The sequence below is a fragment of the Olea europaea genome, chromosome 2 (genome assembly GCF_002742605.1).
Source record: "Olea europaea var. sylvestris chromosome 2, O_europaea_v1, whole genome shotgun sequence".
Taxonomy (NCBI): domain Eukaryota; kingdom Viridiplantae; phylum Streptophyta; class Magnoliopsida; order Lamiales; family Oleaceae; genus Olea; species Olea europaea.
Window position 1 is genome coordinate 17,879,680 of NC_036238.1, and position 15,215 is coordinate 17,894,894.

At 40.9% G+C, this 15,215-nt stretch overlaps 3 protein-coding genes across 3 annotated transcripts; 2 read left to right on the top strand and 1 right to left on the bottom strand.

Annotated features, from left to right (window-relative positions):
- Window positions 1-723: 723 nt before the first annotated feature.
- On the top strand, window positions 724-2,003 carry LOC111373208. Its single transcript, XM_022995715.1, has 3 exons — window positions 724-817; window positions 900-1,291; window positions 1,363-2,003. Exons 1-3 carry the CDS (start codon window positions 724-726, stop codon window positions 1,933-1,935), a joined length of 1,059 nt encoding a protein of 352 aa, XP_022851483.1. The 3' UTR covers window positions 1,936-2,003.
- A 1,266-nt stretch (window positions 2,004-3,269) lies between these two features.
- Window positions 3,270-5,009, bottom strand: LOC111373216. The gene has a single exon (XM_022995722.1). The coding sequence runs from the start codon at window positions 5,007-5,009 to the stop codon at window positions 3,270-3,272; it is 1,740 nt and encodes a 579-aa protein (XP_022851490.1).
- Window positions 5,010-11,752: 6,743 nt separating this feature from the next.
- LOC111412769 (fructose-bisphosphate aldolase, cytoplasmic isozyme-like) lies at window positions 11,753-14,911 on the top strand. Its single transcript, XM_023043683.1, has 3 exons — window positions 11,753-11,975; window positions 13,439-13,666; window positions 13,782-14,911. The coding sequence occupies exons 1-3, from the start codon at window positions 11,948-11,950 to the stop codon at window positions 14,600-14,602; spliced, it is 1,077 nt and encodes a 358-aa protein (XP_022899451.1). The 5' UTR covers window positions 11,753-11,947; the 3' UTR covers window positions 14,603-14,911.
- The last annotated feature ends 304 nt before the right edge of the window (window positions 14,912-15,215 follow it).

Genomic DNA, 15,215 nt, shown 5'->3' on the forward strand with positions numbered 1-15,215 from the left:
CAAGTAAGGCTTCGAGACTTTAGTTATTTTCCTAGTACTATTTAAGTTATGTCGAGTAGTGAGGGTAGTGGTCATTCTGAGAGCTCGGGGGGTAATGAGGGTTCAGGAAGGGTGTTAATACCATTAGCTATTCCTATCGACGCCCGACCTAGGTCCCCAGGTGATGTTGTCTTGGAGTACCCTGATGAGGTCTGTACCTTGAAGGAGCACCTTGTAATAGCTGCGGCTAGAGAACATGGGTTAATGCCTAACTGTGACATTAGATGTCCAGACCCCGAGGATAGGACGGTAAGGGCTCGACAAGGGGAGTTCGTTATTTTTAGGGAGACTCTGAAGGCTGGGTTCAGGTGGCCATTGCATCCTTTCTTTACTTCATTACTAGTCGAGCATTCCATGTGTCCTGGGCAATTAGTGCCCAATGCTTGGAGAATGGTAGTCTACTTCTTCATTGCTTGTAGGTATTTAGGCATCGTCCCCTGTGTCGACCTTTGCAAGTTGGTCTTCGAGCTCAAGAAACACCCTAGATATACATGCTTTAGGTACCTCTCGGCCATAGGAGGGTTCAGGGTCCCGAGGATGTCTAGTTCTTTGAAGGGGTGGAGGTTGGGTTGGTTCTATGTTATAGCTTGAGACCTTGACTTTCCTTTCTGGCCTGAGTGGGGAATCCCTGACGCCGAGAAGTTTTGTGAGGGTGAAGTATATCCACATCATTTGGAGCAAGATATGAGGATGCTGGTGAAGCTGTGCCCTTTGTTCTCGAGCATGAAAGAGATCGAGGAAGAGGTGATAGATCTGGCAGATGTTAGAGGCGTCGAGGGTAGGGTTTACCTCTATCATCCATGTTCTTTTGGAATATCTCGAGTTTATGCTCGTTCTAATGTGTTGTTCTTTTTTTACAGGAATGTCTTTTGATCCTCGAGCATTGCGTAACTTCGTCAATTCTAGGGCCAATGCCCAGCCTCAGGGCCAGCCCCTGGCGAGGAAGAAAAGCAAGAAGAGGCCTCGAGGACCCCAATCTAATCACATGGTGAGGGGTCCTGGTAAAAGATCACGACCTCAACCAGAGCCACCGAGCCCAAGGTTCCAGCAAAGCCAGAGGTCTCCAACTTGTAGGGTCACTCCTCGAGCTCCCTCTGAAGTCGTCGATCTCGAGGACGACATTACTTCTATGGTGGCTTTGATTATTGAGGAATTTGAAAGATGTCACTTGGTCCCGAGCCTGGTCACAAAATACCGAGAAGATGTTGAGCTTGATGAGGGCGTCAAGGCCCTCGAGCTCTTTACAACGAAGGTTATCCTCGATACTTTTACTTTTCATTCTTTTGTTTGCTGTGCATGATGCTCGAGGTTTATTGCTTGCAGGTTTTGAGTGTTGCTCGAGGAGTCACCCAACGAGGTCTTGGGGAGTCCAAGAGAATTGCTGATATCACAGAGTCCTCGAGAAGTAAAGACATGAGGATTGTTGAGGTCGAGGCTGAGCACGAGGCTTGGCTGAAGGAGCGCGAGGATATCCTTAAGGAAAACAAGAATTTGAGGAACGAGGTTGGGGCTGCGAAGGACGAGGCCGAGGAGGCTAAGCTCGAACTAGTGCGAAAGACCAAGGAGTTCGAGGACAAGATGGCGAAGGTTAAGGAGCGAGCTTGGGAAGAGTTTAAGACATCTGAGGACTGCGACAGGATCAAGGGCGAGTACGCCTCGGGTGCCTACCTCCATGCTTTTAAGGAGGCTCGAGCTTTTCTTCGAGCAAGGTTGCCCGACGTTATCCCTAAGGACCTGAAGACAGTACCCTCCATTGCTGATACTCTCGAGCTCTCAGAGTTTGATGATGGGGGGGCGAATGAGGAAGACGATGGCATGGAGGGGGGAGAGGCTGAGGATGCAGATGATGAGATCGACATTACAAACCTCGATCCCCCATTGGGGCATATAGGCTAGGCAGATCCCTCCCCGATCCTCGTGCTCTGTATTTCTTTTTGAAATACTTTTTTGAAATGTAATCAAGTGTTTTTCTCGAGGTTAATAGTAAATGATAGCTCAATCTTGATCACAATTCTCGAACATTTGTTTTAAGACTTAGTAAATAATGATTCATTACTAATCTCGACGCCTAAATGAAGTTTTAACCTCGACGCCTAAGATATTATATCTGACGACAAAGTTTCACTTATGTCATGCTCGACCAATAGGATTATCTCGAGGACTCAATTTCACAAAATCATTTTTGAAATTATGCACTGAGCTCGAGCATAGTACATGTTTATCTCGAGGACTCAATTTCACAAAATTATTTTTGAATTAGGCATTAAGCTCGAGCATAGTAAATCTCGAGGACTTAATTTCGTAAAATTTTCTAAGGTAGTAACTCGATCAAGTCATTCTTTAATAGGGGGATTATCTCGAGGACTAATGACAATGTATGGTACCGACCTATAGCGTGATTCCCGAGGACAATGATAGCCTTTTTATAAGATCTGACATATCATTGATCGGGCACTGTGTACTCGGGAAGGTTACCTGTATCGTTTGCCCTGGTAACAGTTTCTATGTGTTTGCTCGTGGTATGATTTTTTGCTTGCACGGGGCAAGGCTTTTTTAGTTGCTTGCGCAGGCAAGGCTTTTTGATTGCTTGCGCGGGGCAAGGCTTTAGTTGCTTTGCGCGGGGCAAGACTTTTTGATTGCTTGCACGGGGCAAGACTTGAGTCGCTTGCGCGGGGCAAGACTTTTTGATTGCTTGCACGGGGCAAGAATTGAGTCGCTTGTGCGGGGCAAGGCTTTTTGATTGCCTCTTGCACGGGACAAGGCTTTTTGTAGCTAGATCATATTTTGATAAATAGCTTTATCATACTTTAAAAATAGACTTGGCACGAAGGCTTGACAACTAAAAACGTGAACCTTGGCACGCAGGCCTGACTACCGAAAAATAAGACTTAGCACGCAGGCCTGAAAACTGAAAACGTGAATCTTGACACGCAGGTCTAACTCCCAAAAAATGGAAGAACAGGTTATTTGTAATATACTTTTAGATTCTCGGTGTTCCATGGTCTTGGAAATGGTCTTCCTGATGCATCTCTTAAACTGTATGCATCTCCTTGGAGCTGTCGAATGACTTCGAAGGGCCCTTCCCAAACTGGTCCTAGCTTGCCCGGGGCATGACCCGCTGCTTCGGCCCTTCTTAACACAAGGTCTCCGGCTCTGAATCTCCGTATCTTTACTTTCTTATTGAAGTACTTTGCTGTTTTATGTTGGTAAGAGACCACTCTTAAAGCTGCCTAATCCCAAACTTCTTCCAAGAGGTCGAGGTGTTCAGTGGTGTCTCCTGCGTCTTCAGGCTCAAGCCTTCTTTGGCTGGGCAACCTAACTTCAATAGGGATGGTGGCCTCAATACCGAAAGCCAATATGAAGGGGGTTTCCCCCGTAGTGATTCTGTGGGACGTTCTATATGTCCAAAGTATGGAAGGTAACTCATCAAACCAGGAACCTCTTGCATCTCCGATCCTTGGACAGAGGTCTTGCAATATAATCCGATTGGTTACTTCGGCAAGACCATTACTTTGAGGATGGAAAACTGATGTCAAACGGTGATCGACCCCCAAGTTGGAGTAGAAGTTTTTAAATTGTGCATTGTCAAACTGCCTGCCATTATCAGTTATGATGACTTTTGGTATCCCGAACCTGCATATGATGGACTTCCAAATGAGACTTCTCAACGTAGGCTCTGAAATTGTTGCCAAAGGCTCGACCTCCACCCACTTAGTGAAATACTCTACAGCCACCGCCACAAACTTCAGTTGCCCCCTAGCTATTGGAAAGGGACCGAGGATGTCAATTCCCCATTGCTTAAACGGGGTCGTGCAACTAATGCTAGTGAGGTCTTCTGCGGGAGAATGGATGATATTGCCGAATCTCTGGCACTTGTCACACTTCTTGACATATTCCTGGGCGTCTTTCTTCGTGGTAGGCCAATAATATCCATACCTTATGAACTTGAAGGCTAATGCTCGAGCTCCTTGATGGTTCCTGCACATCCCTTCATGAACTTCTTTTAGGGTTTGGGATGATTCGGAAGGCTTAAGGCTTCTGAGATATGGAAGTGTGAGGCTTCTGCGAAAGAGAACTCCCTCAATAATGCAATACCTTGGGGCTTTGGACCGGATGCCTCTTGCTGCTCGAGGATCTTCTGGAAGATTGCCATGTTTTATGAAGTCCACTATTGGATCCATCCATGATGGCTCATCATCAATATCCATGAAGCCTATGGTCTGATTGATGCTTGGCTCGATTACAATTCTAACGTGGACTCTCCTGTCAAGTCCATCTATTCCCATGAACACCAATCTTGACAAAGCATCGGCCTCACAATTCTCAGCCCTAGTAATCTTCACAATTTCACACCCCTTGAACTTTCTCTGGAGATCATGCACTTTCAAGCAGTATAAGCTCATCTTCTCATCCTTCCTATCGAATGTCCCTTCAATTTGTCCAACCGCCAACTGAGAATCACTGTAAATTTTGATATTTTCAAGCTCGAGATTGATGGGGAGTTCCATGGCTATGATGACGGCCTCATACTCTGCTTCATTATTGGTCGCTTCAAATTCGAACCTGAGTGCACATTGAATGTTTATGAGCATGTCCGGGTTTATGATTATGACCCCTGCACCTGAGCCCGAGGAGTTTGATGCTCTATCTACGAAAATTTGCCACATGCCTGTGGTCGAGCTCGAGCTACCATCTGGCCCTCGAGGCCTTAGGGTGAGTTCTGCAATGAAGTAAGCTAAGGCTTGAGTTTTGATAGAAGGACGGGGCTTGAATTCTATGTCAAATTCTCCAAGTTCAATTGCCCACCTCAGTAGTCTTCCTAAGACGTCTGGTTTCTGAAGAATGTATTTTAGAGGCTGATTGGTGAGCACTATAATAGGATGTGACTGAAAATATTGACGAAGTTTTCGTGCTGCTACTATCAGTGCAAGGGCAAGTTGTTTTGCCAAAGTGTATCTCGTTTTTTGCATCAAGTAGGACTTTGCTTACGTAATAAATGGGTTGCTGGCCCCTGTTAACCTCTTTCACCAAGACACCACTCACTGCATTCTGAGATACGGCTAAGTACAAATATAGAGTATCTCCGGGCTTGGGTTTGGTGAGGATAGGAGGAGATTCCAATGTTTGCTTGAGCTCCTAAAAAGCCTTCTCGCACTTCTCATTCCATTCAAAGCACTGATTACCCCTGAGGGCTTTGAAGAAGGGGAAGCACCTGTTTGCTGCTCGGGACATGAACCTATTTAAGGCAGCTACCCTGCCTGTCAACTTTTGAACCTCTTTCTTGGTCCTTGGTGATTCCATTGCTGCCAGAGCCTGAATCTTGTCGGGGTTGGCCTCAATCCCCCGATGAGTGATCATGAAACCCAAAAACTTTCCTGAAGCTACGCCGAATACACACTTCTTTGGGTTGAGCTTCATCTTATATTTTCGTAGGGTGGCGAACACATCCTCAAGGTCGGATATGTGTTCCTCTACCTTCTTACTCTTTACAACCATGTCATCCATATAGGCCTCAATGTTCTTCCCTATCAAATCGGTGAAGGCTTTGTTGATGAACCTCTGATATGTTGCCCCAGCATTTTTCAACCCAAATGGCATCACCCTATAGCAATATATGGCTGAATCAGCCATGAATGAAGTCTTCTCTTGGTCTTCTTTGGCCATGAGGATTTGATGATACCCTGAGAATGCATCTAAGAAGTTGTACAACTTATGTCCGGATGTGCTATCCACAAGATTATCAATCCTAGGTAGCGGGTAGCTGTCCTTTGGGCATGCCTTATTCAGATCTGTGAAGTCAATGCAGACCCTCCATTTTTCACTGGCCTTTTTCACCAAAACAACATTAGTGAGCCAATCGGGGTATTAGACTTCTCTTATGAACCCCGCTCTTACCAATTTATCGACCTCTTCTTGAATGACCACCTGTCTTTCCGTCGCAAACTGCCTCTTCCTTTGCTTAACAGGTTTGGCCCCTGGGCTGATAATGAGTCTATAGACGGCGACTTCTGGGTCTATCCCAGGCATATCCTCCACCTTCCATGCAAAAACATCGATGTTGCGGGTTAGACAATAGAGGATTTTCTCCCGGAGGTTGGCCTGGAGATCCCTACCAATAGTGATGGCTTTCCCGTGCTCGATCTCGACCACCTCTAATTCTTCAATGGGGGCCAATCTGCCCCTTGGCTCGAGCTCGAGGTCTGAAAGTTGCATGACGTCTGTACTCATTCCTCAGATGCTAGTAACATAGCACTGTCTGGCAGCCATTTGGTTTCCTCTAACTACTCCGATGCCATGACTTGTGGGGAACTTCATGGCAAGGTGGAAGGTTGATACAATAGCCTGGATTTTGTTTAGTAGGGGTCTTCCCAGAATGATGTTGTAGGCCATTGGGGTGTTAACCACTTGGAATGGCGTGATCTCTGTCACTTGTGTATTACCAGATCCTAATGTGCGGGAGCTCGACGATGCCTTCAGGGATAATGACTTCACCACCAAATCCCTGTAGAGGGGTCTTTACTGCTTTGAGTTGTTTTGGAGAGATTCCCATTTTGGCGAAAGCCACCTGCGAGAGTATATTTGCTGCACTCCCATTATCAACCAGAATCCTCTTTACTTCAAAGTTAGCCACAACCGCAGAGACGACCAAGGCATCGTCATGAGGATATGATATTCCTTCCAAATCTCTTGCACCAAAAGTGATGTCTTTAACTTCATCACTGGATTCTCTTGGGGTATGAGCATGTTGGCGGGCATACTGCTTTCATCCACTACTTGTGTCTCCGCCGGATGCTATGCCCCCAACGATAATATTAATGGTTCCGACAGTGGGTTGAGCACTGCTTACGGCTCCAGGCTCTTTCCTATTGTCACGTTCATTCCTTGGCCGTTTATCATGACCAATGTAATTTTTTTAAAATCCTCTTTTAATGAGAGCGTTGATTTCTCGCTGCAAAGCTTGACAATCTTCCGTGGTATGCCCATGATCCCGATGAAATTCGCAATATTTGCTGCTATCTCATGTGTCAGGGCGGGGACTTTATCCTCCAAGGCCTCTTTAATTCTTTCATATCCTTAATCGCCATCAAGATATTGGTTTTAGAGGTGTTCAACCGAGTTAAAGATGCTGAGGGCGCCTCATTTCTTCGCTTTCTCGAGGATGCTCATGTTGGGGAACGGGATCATGTTGCCTCTTGTTTTCGACCTTTTCATGAGGAGGACCCGCTCTCCTTGGATTTAACGTCTCCTTCATATTGATGTACTTTTCAGCTTGGTTAAGGAGCTCAGTTATTGTCTGTGGTGGGGTCTTTGATAAAGATATTTTGAAGACCTCACACCTTATGGCATAGGTGAGGGCAAAAATTGCTGCTGTAATGTGGAGGTCGGGTATTTGAAGTCTTTCCTTGTTAAATCTTGTCATAAAACCTCGTAGGGTTTCATTTGGCCCCTAGCGTAGTTGCATGAGGGAGGCTGCGATTCTCCTGATTCGTTTTCTACTCGCAAAGAAGGCTGAGAACTTATCAGCGAAATCTGAGAATGAGGCTATAGAGTTGGGCTCCAATGTCGAGAACCAATCCCTAGCAGCATTAGTCAGTGTTTGTGGAAAGGCTTTGCACATAACCTGATCCGGCGCAACTTGTAAGTTCATGACGTCAGTATAACATTGAGGTGGTTGATGGGGTCGGACGTCCCATCATACTCCTTAATGCGGGGATATTTGAATCTGTCGGGCAAGGGATATGACAATATCTCTGGCGTGAATGGAGTGTTAGGGGTGAAACCTGTTGGCCCTCGAGCATTCCGTTGCAGACTAGCTGTAATTCTTTCTTGAATGATTCGAGCAATTTCACTGGAATCCATGGCAACTGACCTCGAGCCTGAGGCCATATATTGCGAATTTCTTTGACTTAACAGTTGTGTGAGCGTGGCCACCTGCTGACAGAGCTCTTCAAAGGCTTCGGTTGTGATGACCGCTGGCAGAGGTGCGGGCACTCCTGAGTTTCTTCATGAGGAGCCGGTTGATTTTCGGCAGGATGAGGGATGTGAGCGGATGAGCTTGTGGGAGGAAGACCTGATTGTGTGTTAACCATGGCTTTTGGTAGCGATTCCCACAGATGGCGCCAATGATGCTACCAAAACTTGTACCTGGCGAATCTCAAGGATGATGACTGGAGATGACACAAACAAAGCCTTCCAAATACCTGAAACAAAGGCAACGAGGTGTGTGCTCGTCAACCCTTCGATGCTTAAGTCAAAAAAGGGATTGAAAGATGAATATATGCTGGATATTGTGTGTGTAGAACGCACCTGAAAAATGGACCTGAGTCCTGTATTTATAGTGGTAGGTAGTGCACTCCTATTAGGATTGAATAAGTTGGATGTTCTTATAGAGTCCTGCCTGAGAGAAGTATACTATTTGTAATATAATTGTATGAGCAATGATACTATTGTTGACATAGAGTTCTTGTGGACGTAGGAGTCCTAGGTGGAAATGTTTGAATCACATTGAAATTCTCAGAAGGTAAGACTTGATACATAGGCTCGGGTGAATTGGCTGGAGGATAGTGCTCAAGTACTTAACCTCGAGGACTTATGAACCTAGGAGATAGAGTAGAGTCCTCGGGATAAACACCCCGATGACCATGAAACCCCGAGGACTATACCTCAATTAAATAATAAGATTAAAAGTGTCCTCGAGATAAGAGTTGTCGAGACATGTCAGTCCTCGAGTATACAACTTGGCAATAGCAGATATAATTCACATTTCCAGGACAAATTTCTCACCACCTCGCTGATCTTGAAAAATATCGGTTCATAACTTTCTTAACTAATCTATTTTTCCTGAATTTTACTATTAACCATCGTTATGAAAAGAGTGTCTAGGAAGTTTGCTTTGTTGTTGTTGACACATAAAAATTCAGCCCAAATCGAACAGCCCAGAGAATAAAGTCCAATTGGAGGGTCCCCAAATCAGATAGCCCAAAGAACGAAATCCAATTGAACGAATCAAGGTGAATGCCCAAATAAGGGGCCCAATAGTGCGGTAACGCCATCGCCCAAGTTTGCAAGTCGCTCAGAGTCTGAACGAATAGAGTGGCATACGGTCGTCCAAAGTCTCGCCCAAATCTTCAAGTCGCCCAAGGTATCAACAAACATAACGCATTATGATGCAGTTATTGAGGCAGTTGCTAAAGTAATTTCATCACGTTCCACGACTCAAAGGGTTCAATCGAAAGCGGTTGAACGATGCAAGATAATGGCAGCAGTTAAAAGACAGTTGCATGACAAGGAAAAGGTGAAAAAATTGAAACAAACCAACTCGGCCCCTACCAAATCTGAAGTGGTAAGTTTACCCTTTGATCTAGAATTAATTACAGGTCTTACCTTAATTGCATGAATAGGGCCAAGGAAAGCCTCCACTCATTCTATGAGGATGGACTGTTCGATGAGATGGTAGCTCTCCATTCGATTGTTACATCACGTGGGATGGTGTAATCATCCCATCGAAGTTCTTCTACATCAAAGTGAAAATATTCGTATAAAATAAAATTCAATAATGCTGTTGTGTAATTCAGTTGGAGTTACTTGTCGGACTCTTTTGTCTTCTTTAGCCCAACAAGGTGTCACCTAATTATCTGCAAAACAATGTTAAGTCCTACTCCCTCATTGTACCTCTGGCATGAAAGTGTACAGAGAGAAGGGATAAATCAAGACTAGGAAAAAAAATTATGTATGTAATTTTAGTAAAAAGGCGTTACGTTATACCTTACATCTTTCGAGGTATTTATTGACAATCAATTTCCTTCTATGTGCATATGAATATTTTCATTAATATGCCGACGGATATTTCCACGTGCTAGGCGATTTTAGTGAGTGGAGTGTAAATGTCATTCTGAGTCGTGTCAACAATCGTCCACTCGTGATAGACAAATATTGGAAATGTGGTTGATTGACCATGCACCATCGTGATCGATTAACCTCCCTCGTGGAGAAGGCGAGTTGACGGCCTTTTGTCTTTATCTTTGCCGGTTCATACTCGATGACCAATTTATCTTTTTCACATGTAATATCAATCCATTTTTCTTTTTAAGTTTAATAATTTTAAAAATATAATTTTGAATGGTATTTTTTGGAGAATGTGTGATTAAAAAGTAAGGAAAAAGGGATTATGTGTAAAATATTCTATTGAGCAAATTTGTGATCGAAAATGAGTATAATGAATAAATTAAAATAAAATAAAGAGAATCAAAGGGCTAAAACTGATGGAATTGCGCCGGTACTCTCCACTTGTAACCTCAAAATTGTTAAATATGCTTTAAATCGAAAGAATTCTCAATTTTAAAATGTTGTTACAACAAATAAGGCACGTGGTTAAGAATTTGGAAATTTAAAAAAAATTCGAATAACAATTTTGCTCATATATTCTTATGTTGTTGGTCAACAATGCCCTTAAAAATTAATTAATGCATTAATTTTATTACTCAAATAATACATTAAGATATTATTTAAACAATTTGTAATAGTATTATATATTTTCACTTTACTATATTCTGTAAAAAAAAATCTGAAAAAAAAGGTCAATCATATTACCTTAAACATTTCATCTAATGATCATACTAAATAATTACACGACTTTCATGTTAAAAAATAAATTATATAATATATTCCCACAGCTATCAAATTTTAAAATAATATTATATCATACTCTTTAATCAAAAAATATGTTCACTAAAATTTCCTTCAATTTATTTTAGTACATATAAAATATAATATTATAGCATGTCATAATTGATAAATAGTTTTCTATAATTCATAGCAATCATATTATAGTTTAAGAACATTAATTCGTATGTAATGTTACACTACTATGGGTTATAGATACAACTATTGGTCAACTTTGTAGTTAATGTCATGTAAATTAAAAGCATATCCCAATAATAACAATCTATAGAATGCATTTGAGTTAGGGCAAGTGATTTACTATTCTTAAATCTTTTCACTTAATTCATGTTTTTCTATTGTTTAAATATTTATAATTTGTCAACTCATTTTTTTATTTAAATATTTTCTGAAATTTAGTCCCTGTTTGTGGAGGCTAAAATCAGATTTCTAGTAAATAGCGATAAAAGTCGTTAAAATGTATGATTGAAAAGTTTAGCTCCATAAATGTGTCGTTAAAATTAATTGTGGATTTTGACTTTTAATTTGTACCAAACAAGGGCTTAATAGTGTTATCCACTATTTACATCTATTTATAATTTAAATTATTTATAAAAAAAAAATAATGCTATATAGTACCAATATGTTAGAGTATCAGTCTCTGCGAATTTATGTGATAAATTGAATTAAAAGTGAAATTATGCGATTTATTTAATTGTACTATTTATTTAATTATGTTTAGAGGGTGTTTGGTAGGAATTTTTATGTGAAAATGAATTTTTGAATAGTAAATTGATGGGAAATGTGTGGTTGAAAAATAAGGAAATTTTTTTGATTTACGTGTAATATTATTTTAATAAAGAATGTGTGGTTGAAAAGAAAAGAGAGAAAAATGCATTTTGATAAAAATGGGTGCCAAACAGGGCCTTAGTGCTATCTAAAATTCTAAATTATTACACTAGCAAAAATGTCCAAACTCCCATAGATTCACCAAACATTGCTAGGCGGGCGGAAAATATAAGAGGGGCAAAATAGTGAAAGCATAAAAGTCGCCATAAATGACGGATTACTTGGAGTAGGGGTCGAGTTTTAGCGATAATATCTACGGTCCATTTTCCTCCCTACTTCTGTATAAAATCTGCAACTCCCGATCTTACCTTTCCTTCGTACTTGTATTTCTTACATCTTACCTAACATTTTCTTTTCTCTGTAATTCTTCGATTTTCTTCGTTTTGAACCCAGAGTAATCATGTCTTGCTACAAGGGAAAGTACGCTGGTAAGTTTTTTTTGCACCATTGCCTTGGCTTTTTCTGTTCTTAGTATTTATCACATCGAAAGTGAAACGCCGATTTTTATTTGATTTTTAAAGCTGTTTTGGTGTTTGTTTTTTGTTCTATCTGTTTGTTATTTATCAGATCTGGAAATCGTCCTGAGATGCAATTTGTTATTTTTCGTAAAATGAAGTTCTATCTCTGATCTAGGATTTGATACAGTTCTTATATATAAAAGAAGTACGATTTTTAAGTGTTTAGTATAAGAATTATTTATGTAGTTGTATGTAGAGGTATATCTCTATTGGACGAATTGGCTATTTCTGAATTATCTGTTAAGTTGCTCATTTACTATTTTCATCTGTTCAGATCCTTGTTATGCGTGCTTATAGTAATACTCAAATCAATTTATGTGTCTTGGCTATAATATTTTTTATTGTAATCATTTTAGTGGTTGATCCACTGTTTAAATGGAATATGTTACAGGAATTAGAACTTTTTTGGATGAATTTATTATATACAGTTTATAGTTAGATCTATCTGTTGGTCTGGTTTGATCCATCATTTGTGGGACAACAAACGGCCTAATTATTGACTTGGGGGGACTAGATCCATGGTGACCTCTGTTAATCAATACTTTCATGTTAATTCCTTGAACTTGGTTCAAATTTTTTGATATTTACATGTAATAAAATGGTACAATTAGAATACTTGGCCTAAAAGAGCAAAAGCATTTTCAAGAGACTATTATTTATAAAGTACTTCATATGCATTATGAATAATGCTATCTAGTACCGGTGGTGTTAGAGCACCAGCCTATTTGGTATTATGTAATATGTTCAATTAAAGATGAAATTATATGATTCATTTAATTATAGTTTTAATTTATTGACACTTCGCGCCACTTAGATCGATGTTGTAAATAACATTACTCTATGCATTATCAAGAGTATCTTCAAATTTAGATAGTTAAAAATTTTATGTGCTTCAACGATGTTCTTTATTTTGCTTTTCTCGTGGAACATTTATTGATCTCTCTTTATATTTTAATTTGATATGATTTTTTCATATGTCAATGGCCAATCAATTTAAATGTGGTTTGAATAGTTTAAGAAGTAGAGTATTGAAGACTGTGACTTATTAAATGTAATCATTGTACATTAAGAATAGAAAGTGAATTTGACTCTTCTATTTTAATAAGTTAAAATAAAGAGTTTGTTGAAGCTTATTAGTAATCATTAGCTCTTTAATATCATTTTTTATTTATAGATTATCTTGGAGATGCTCTAAGAAGTCATAATACTATGATCTCTGGGTCTGCTACTAGCAAATCAATATGCTGTTTATATTGAAATTTTTTTTGTGGTTATTTTTGCTTTAGCTCTCTAGTTCATGTGTTCTACTGGTGTTGTATACAAAAAACGTAGATACTGCAATACTTATCAATTTTTTTTTCCTCTTTCTGCAGACGAACTTATTGCCAATGCTGCATACATTGGTAGCCCTGGAAAGGGTATACTTGCCGCTGATGAGTCTACTGGCACAATTGGCAAGCGACTAGCTAGCATCAATGTTGAGAATGTTGAGACCAACCGAAGGGCTCTACGCGAGCTTCTCTTCACCGCTCCTGGTGTTCTTCAATACCTGAGTGGAGTTATCCTTTTTGAGGAAACTCTATACCAGAAGACTGCTGCAGGTCAAATTTGATTTATGTTTTTGCTTATTATGTTTTACAACACGTTGAGATTTTCACTCTTCCAACTTGAAATATGAATAATTATTAGATTACATACTGTAAATAAAACTTGCAGGTAAACCTTTTGTCGATGTCTTGAAAGAGGGTGGTGTCCTCCCCGGAATTAAGGTCGATAAGGGTACTGTTGAGCTTGCGGGAACCAATGGTGAGACCACCACTCAAGGTCTCGATGGCCTTGCCCAACGTTGCCAGCAGTATTATAAAGCAGGTGCTAGATTTGCTAAATGGAGAGCTGTGCTCAATATTGGTGCCAATGAACCATCACAGCTCGCTATCAATGAAAATGCCAATGGTTTAGCACGTTATGCAATCATATGCCAAGAAAATGGTCTTGTCCCCATAGTTGAGCCTGAGATCCTTGTTGATGGTTCTCATGACATTAACAAGTGCGCTGATGTGACCGAGCGTGTTCTTGCTGTTGTCTACAAGGCACTCAATGACCACCACGTCCTCCTTGAGGGAACTTTGTTGAAACCAAACATGGTGACTCCGGGGTCCAGTTCACCCAAGGTTGCACCAGAAGTGATTGCTGAGCACACTGTCCGTGCCTTGCAACGTACAATGCCTCCTGCAGTTCCTGCCGTGGTGTTTTTGTCTGGTGGACAGAGTGAGGAGGAGGCCACGCTGAACCTTAATGCCATGAACAAACTGAAGACCAAGAAGCCATGGACCCTCTCCTTCTCATTTGGACGTGCTCTCCAGCAGAGCACACTCAAGGCTTGGGCGGGGAAGGATGAAAACATCAAGAAGGCGCAGGATGCTTTGCTTACAAGGTGCAAGGCCAACTCGGAAGCAACCCTGGGAACTTACCAGGGTGGTGGTGCATTGAGCGAGGGTGCCTCCGAAAGCCTTCACGTCGATAACTACAAGTACTAGTGGACTCTTTGCTTCCTTGGATTTTCTACTTAATTGTTGAGAAAGTGATAGGCGAATAGCCTTCAGCCGGGTTCTCAATTTTCTTATTACACTATCTATATTTTCTAGCCTCGTTTTAATAAGCTTTAGAAACACCAAAATGTTGAGATTTGATGGCATTGTACCAATGACAGGTCTCTTTGCATTTGCTGCTGTTGGCTGTTTTTAGGCAGCTTGCTGTTTTTGTTTATTGGGCCTCTTTGGCTTTATTGGACTTTATTCTTCCTTTGTTCGGCCTGTTTCTTTGAGTATCTCTTCTGTACTTGATTATTTTTGGGCTTTCCTGTTTGTTAATTATCTGTTGTAAGCTCAAATTCTCATATTATTTCCAGTCATGAAGAATACAAGTGAGTAAACAAGGAACATTTCAGATTATCCAACCGAAGGCAATTTATCAAAATGTCCCAAATTGGGATACTGAGGAAGTGTGTTCCATGAAATGTATGACACATTTCAGGTGTGTCAGTATATATAGATATCACCCTAAACAACTGTCTAAGCAAATTTTGATTCTCAAGAAAAATTTTGAGTTGCCCGTTTTGACTGCTTATGGCTGAATTGTGTCTTATTGTAT

Excerpts from the sequence above, each read along its gene's own strand:
- LOC111373208 (XM_022995715.1), top strand. The coding sequence starts at position 724 with ATGAGGATGCTGGTGAAGCTGTGCCCTTTGTTCTCGAGCATGAAAGAG. Across the intron at positions 818-899 it reads AGATGTTAGAGGCGTCGAGG|GAATGTCTTTTGATCCTCGA; the intron begins GTAGGGTTTACC and ends CTTTTTTTACAG. Across the intron at positions 1,292-1,362 it reads TCGAGCTCTTTACAACGAAG|GTTTTGAGTGTTGCTCGAGG; the intron begins GTTATCCTCGAT and ends TATTGCTTGCAG.
- LOC111373216 (XM_022995722.1), bottom strand. The coding sequence starts at position 5,009 with ATGCAAAAAACGAGATACACTTTGGCAAAACAACTTGCCCTTGCACTG.
- LOC111412769 (XM_023043683.1), top strand. The coding sequence starts at position 11,948 with ATGTCTTGCTACAAGGGAAAGTACGCTG. Across the intron at positions 11,976-13,438 it reads CTACAAGGGAAAGTACGCTG|ACGAACTTATTGCCAATGCT; the intron begins GTAAGTTTTTTT and ends CTCTTTCTGCAG. Across the intron at positions 13,667-13,781 it reads ATACCAGAAGACTGCTGCAG|GTAAACCTTTTGTCGATGTC; the intron begins GTCAAATTTGAT and ends TAAAACTTGCAG.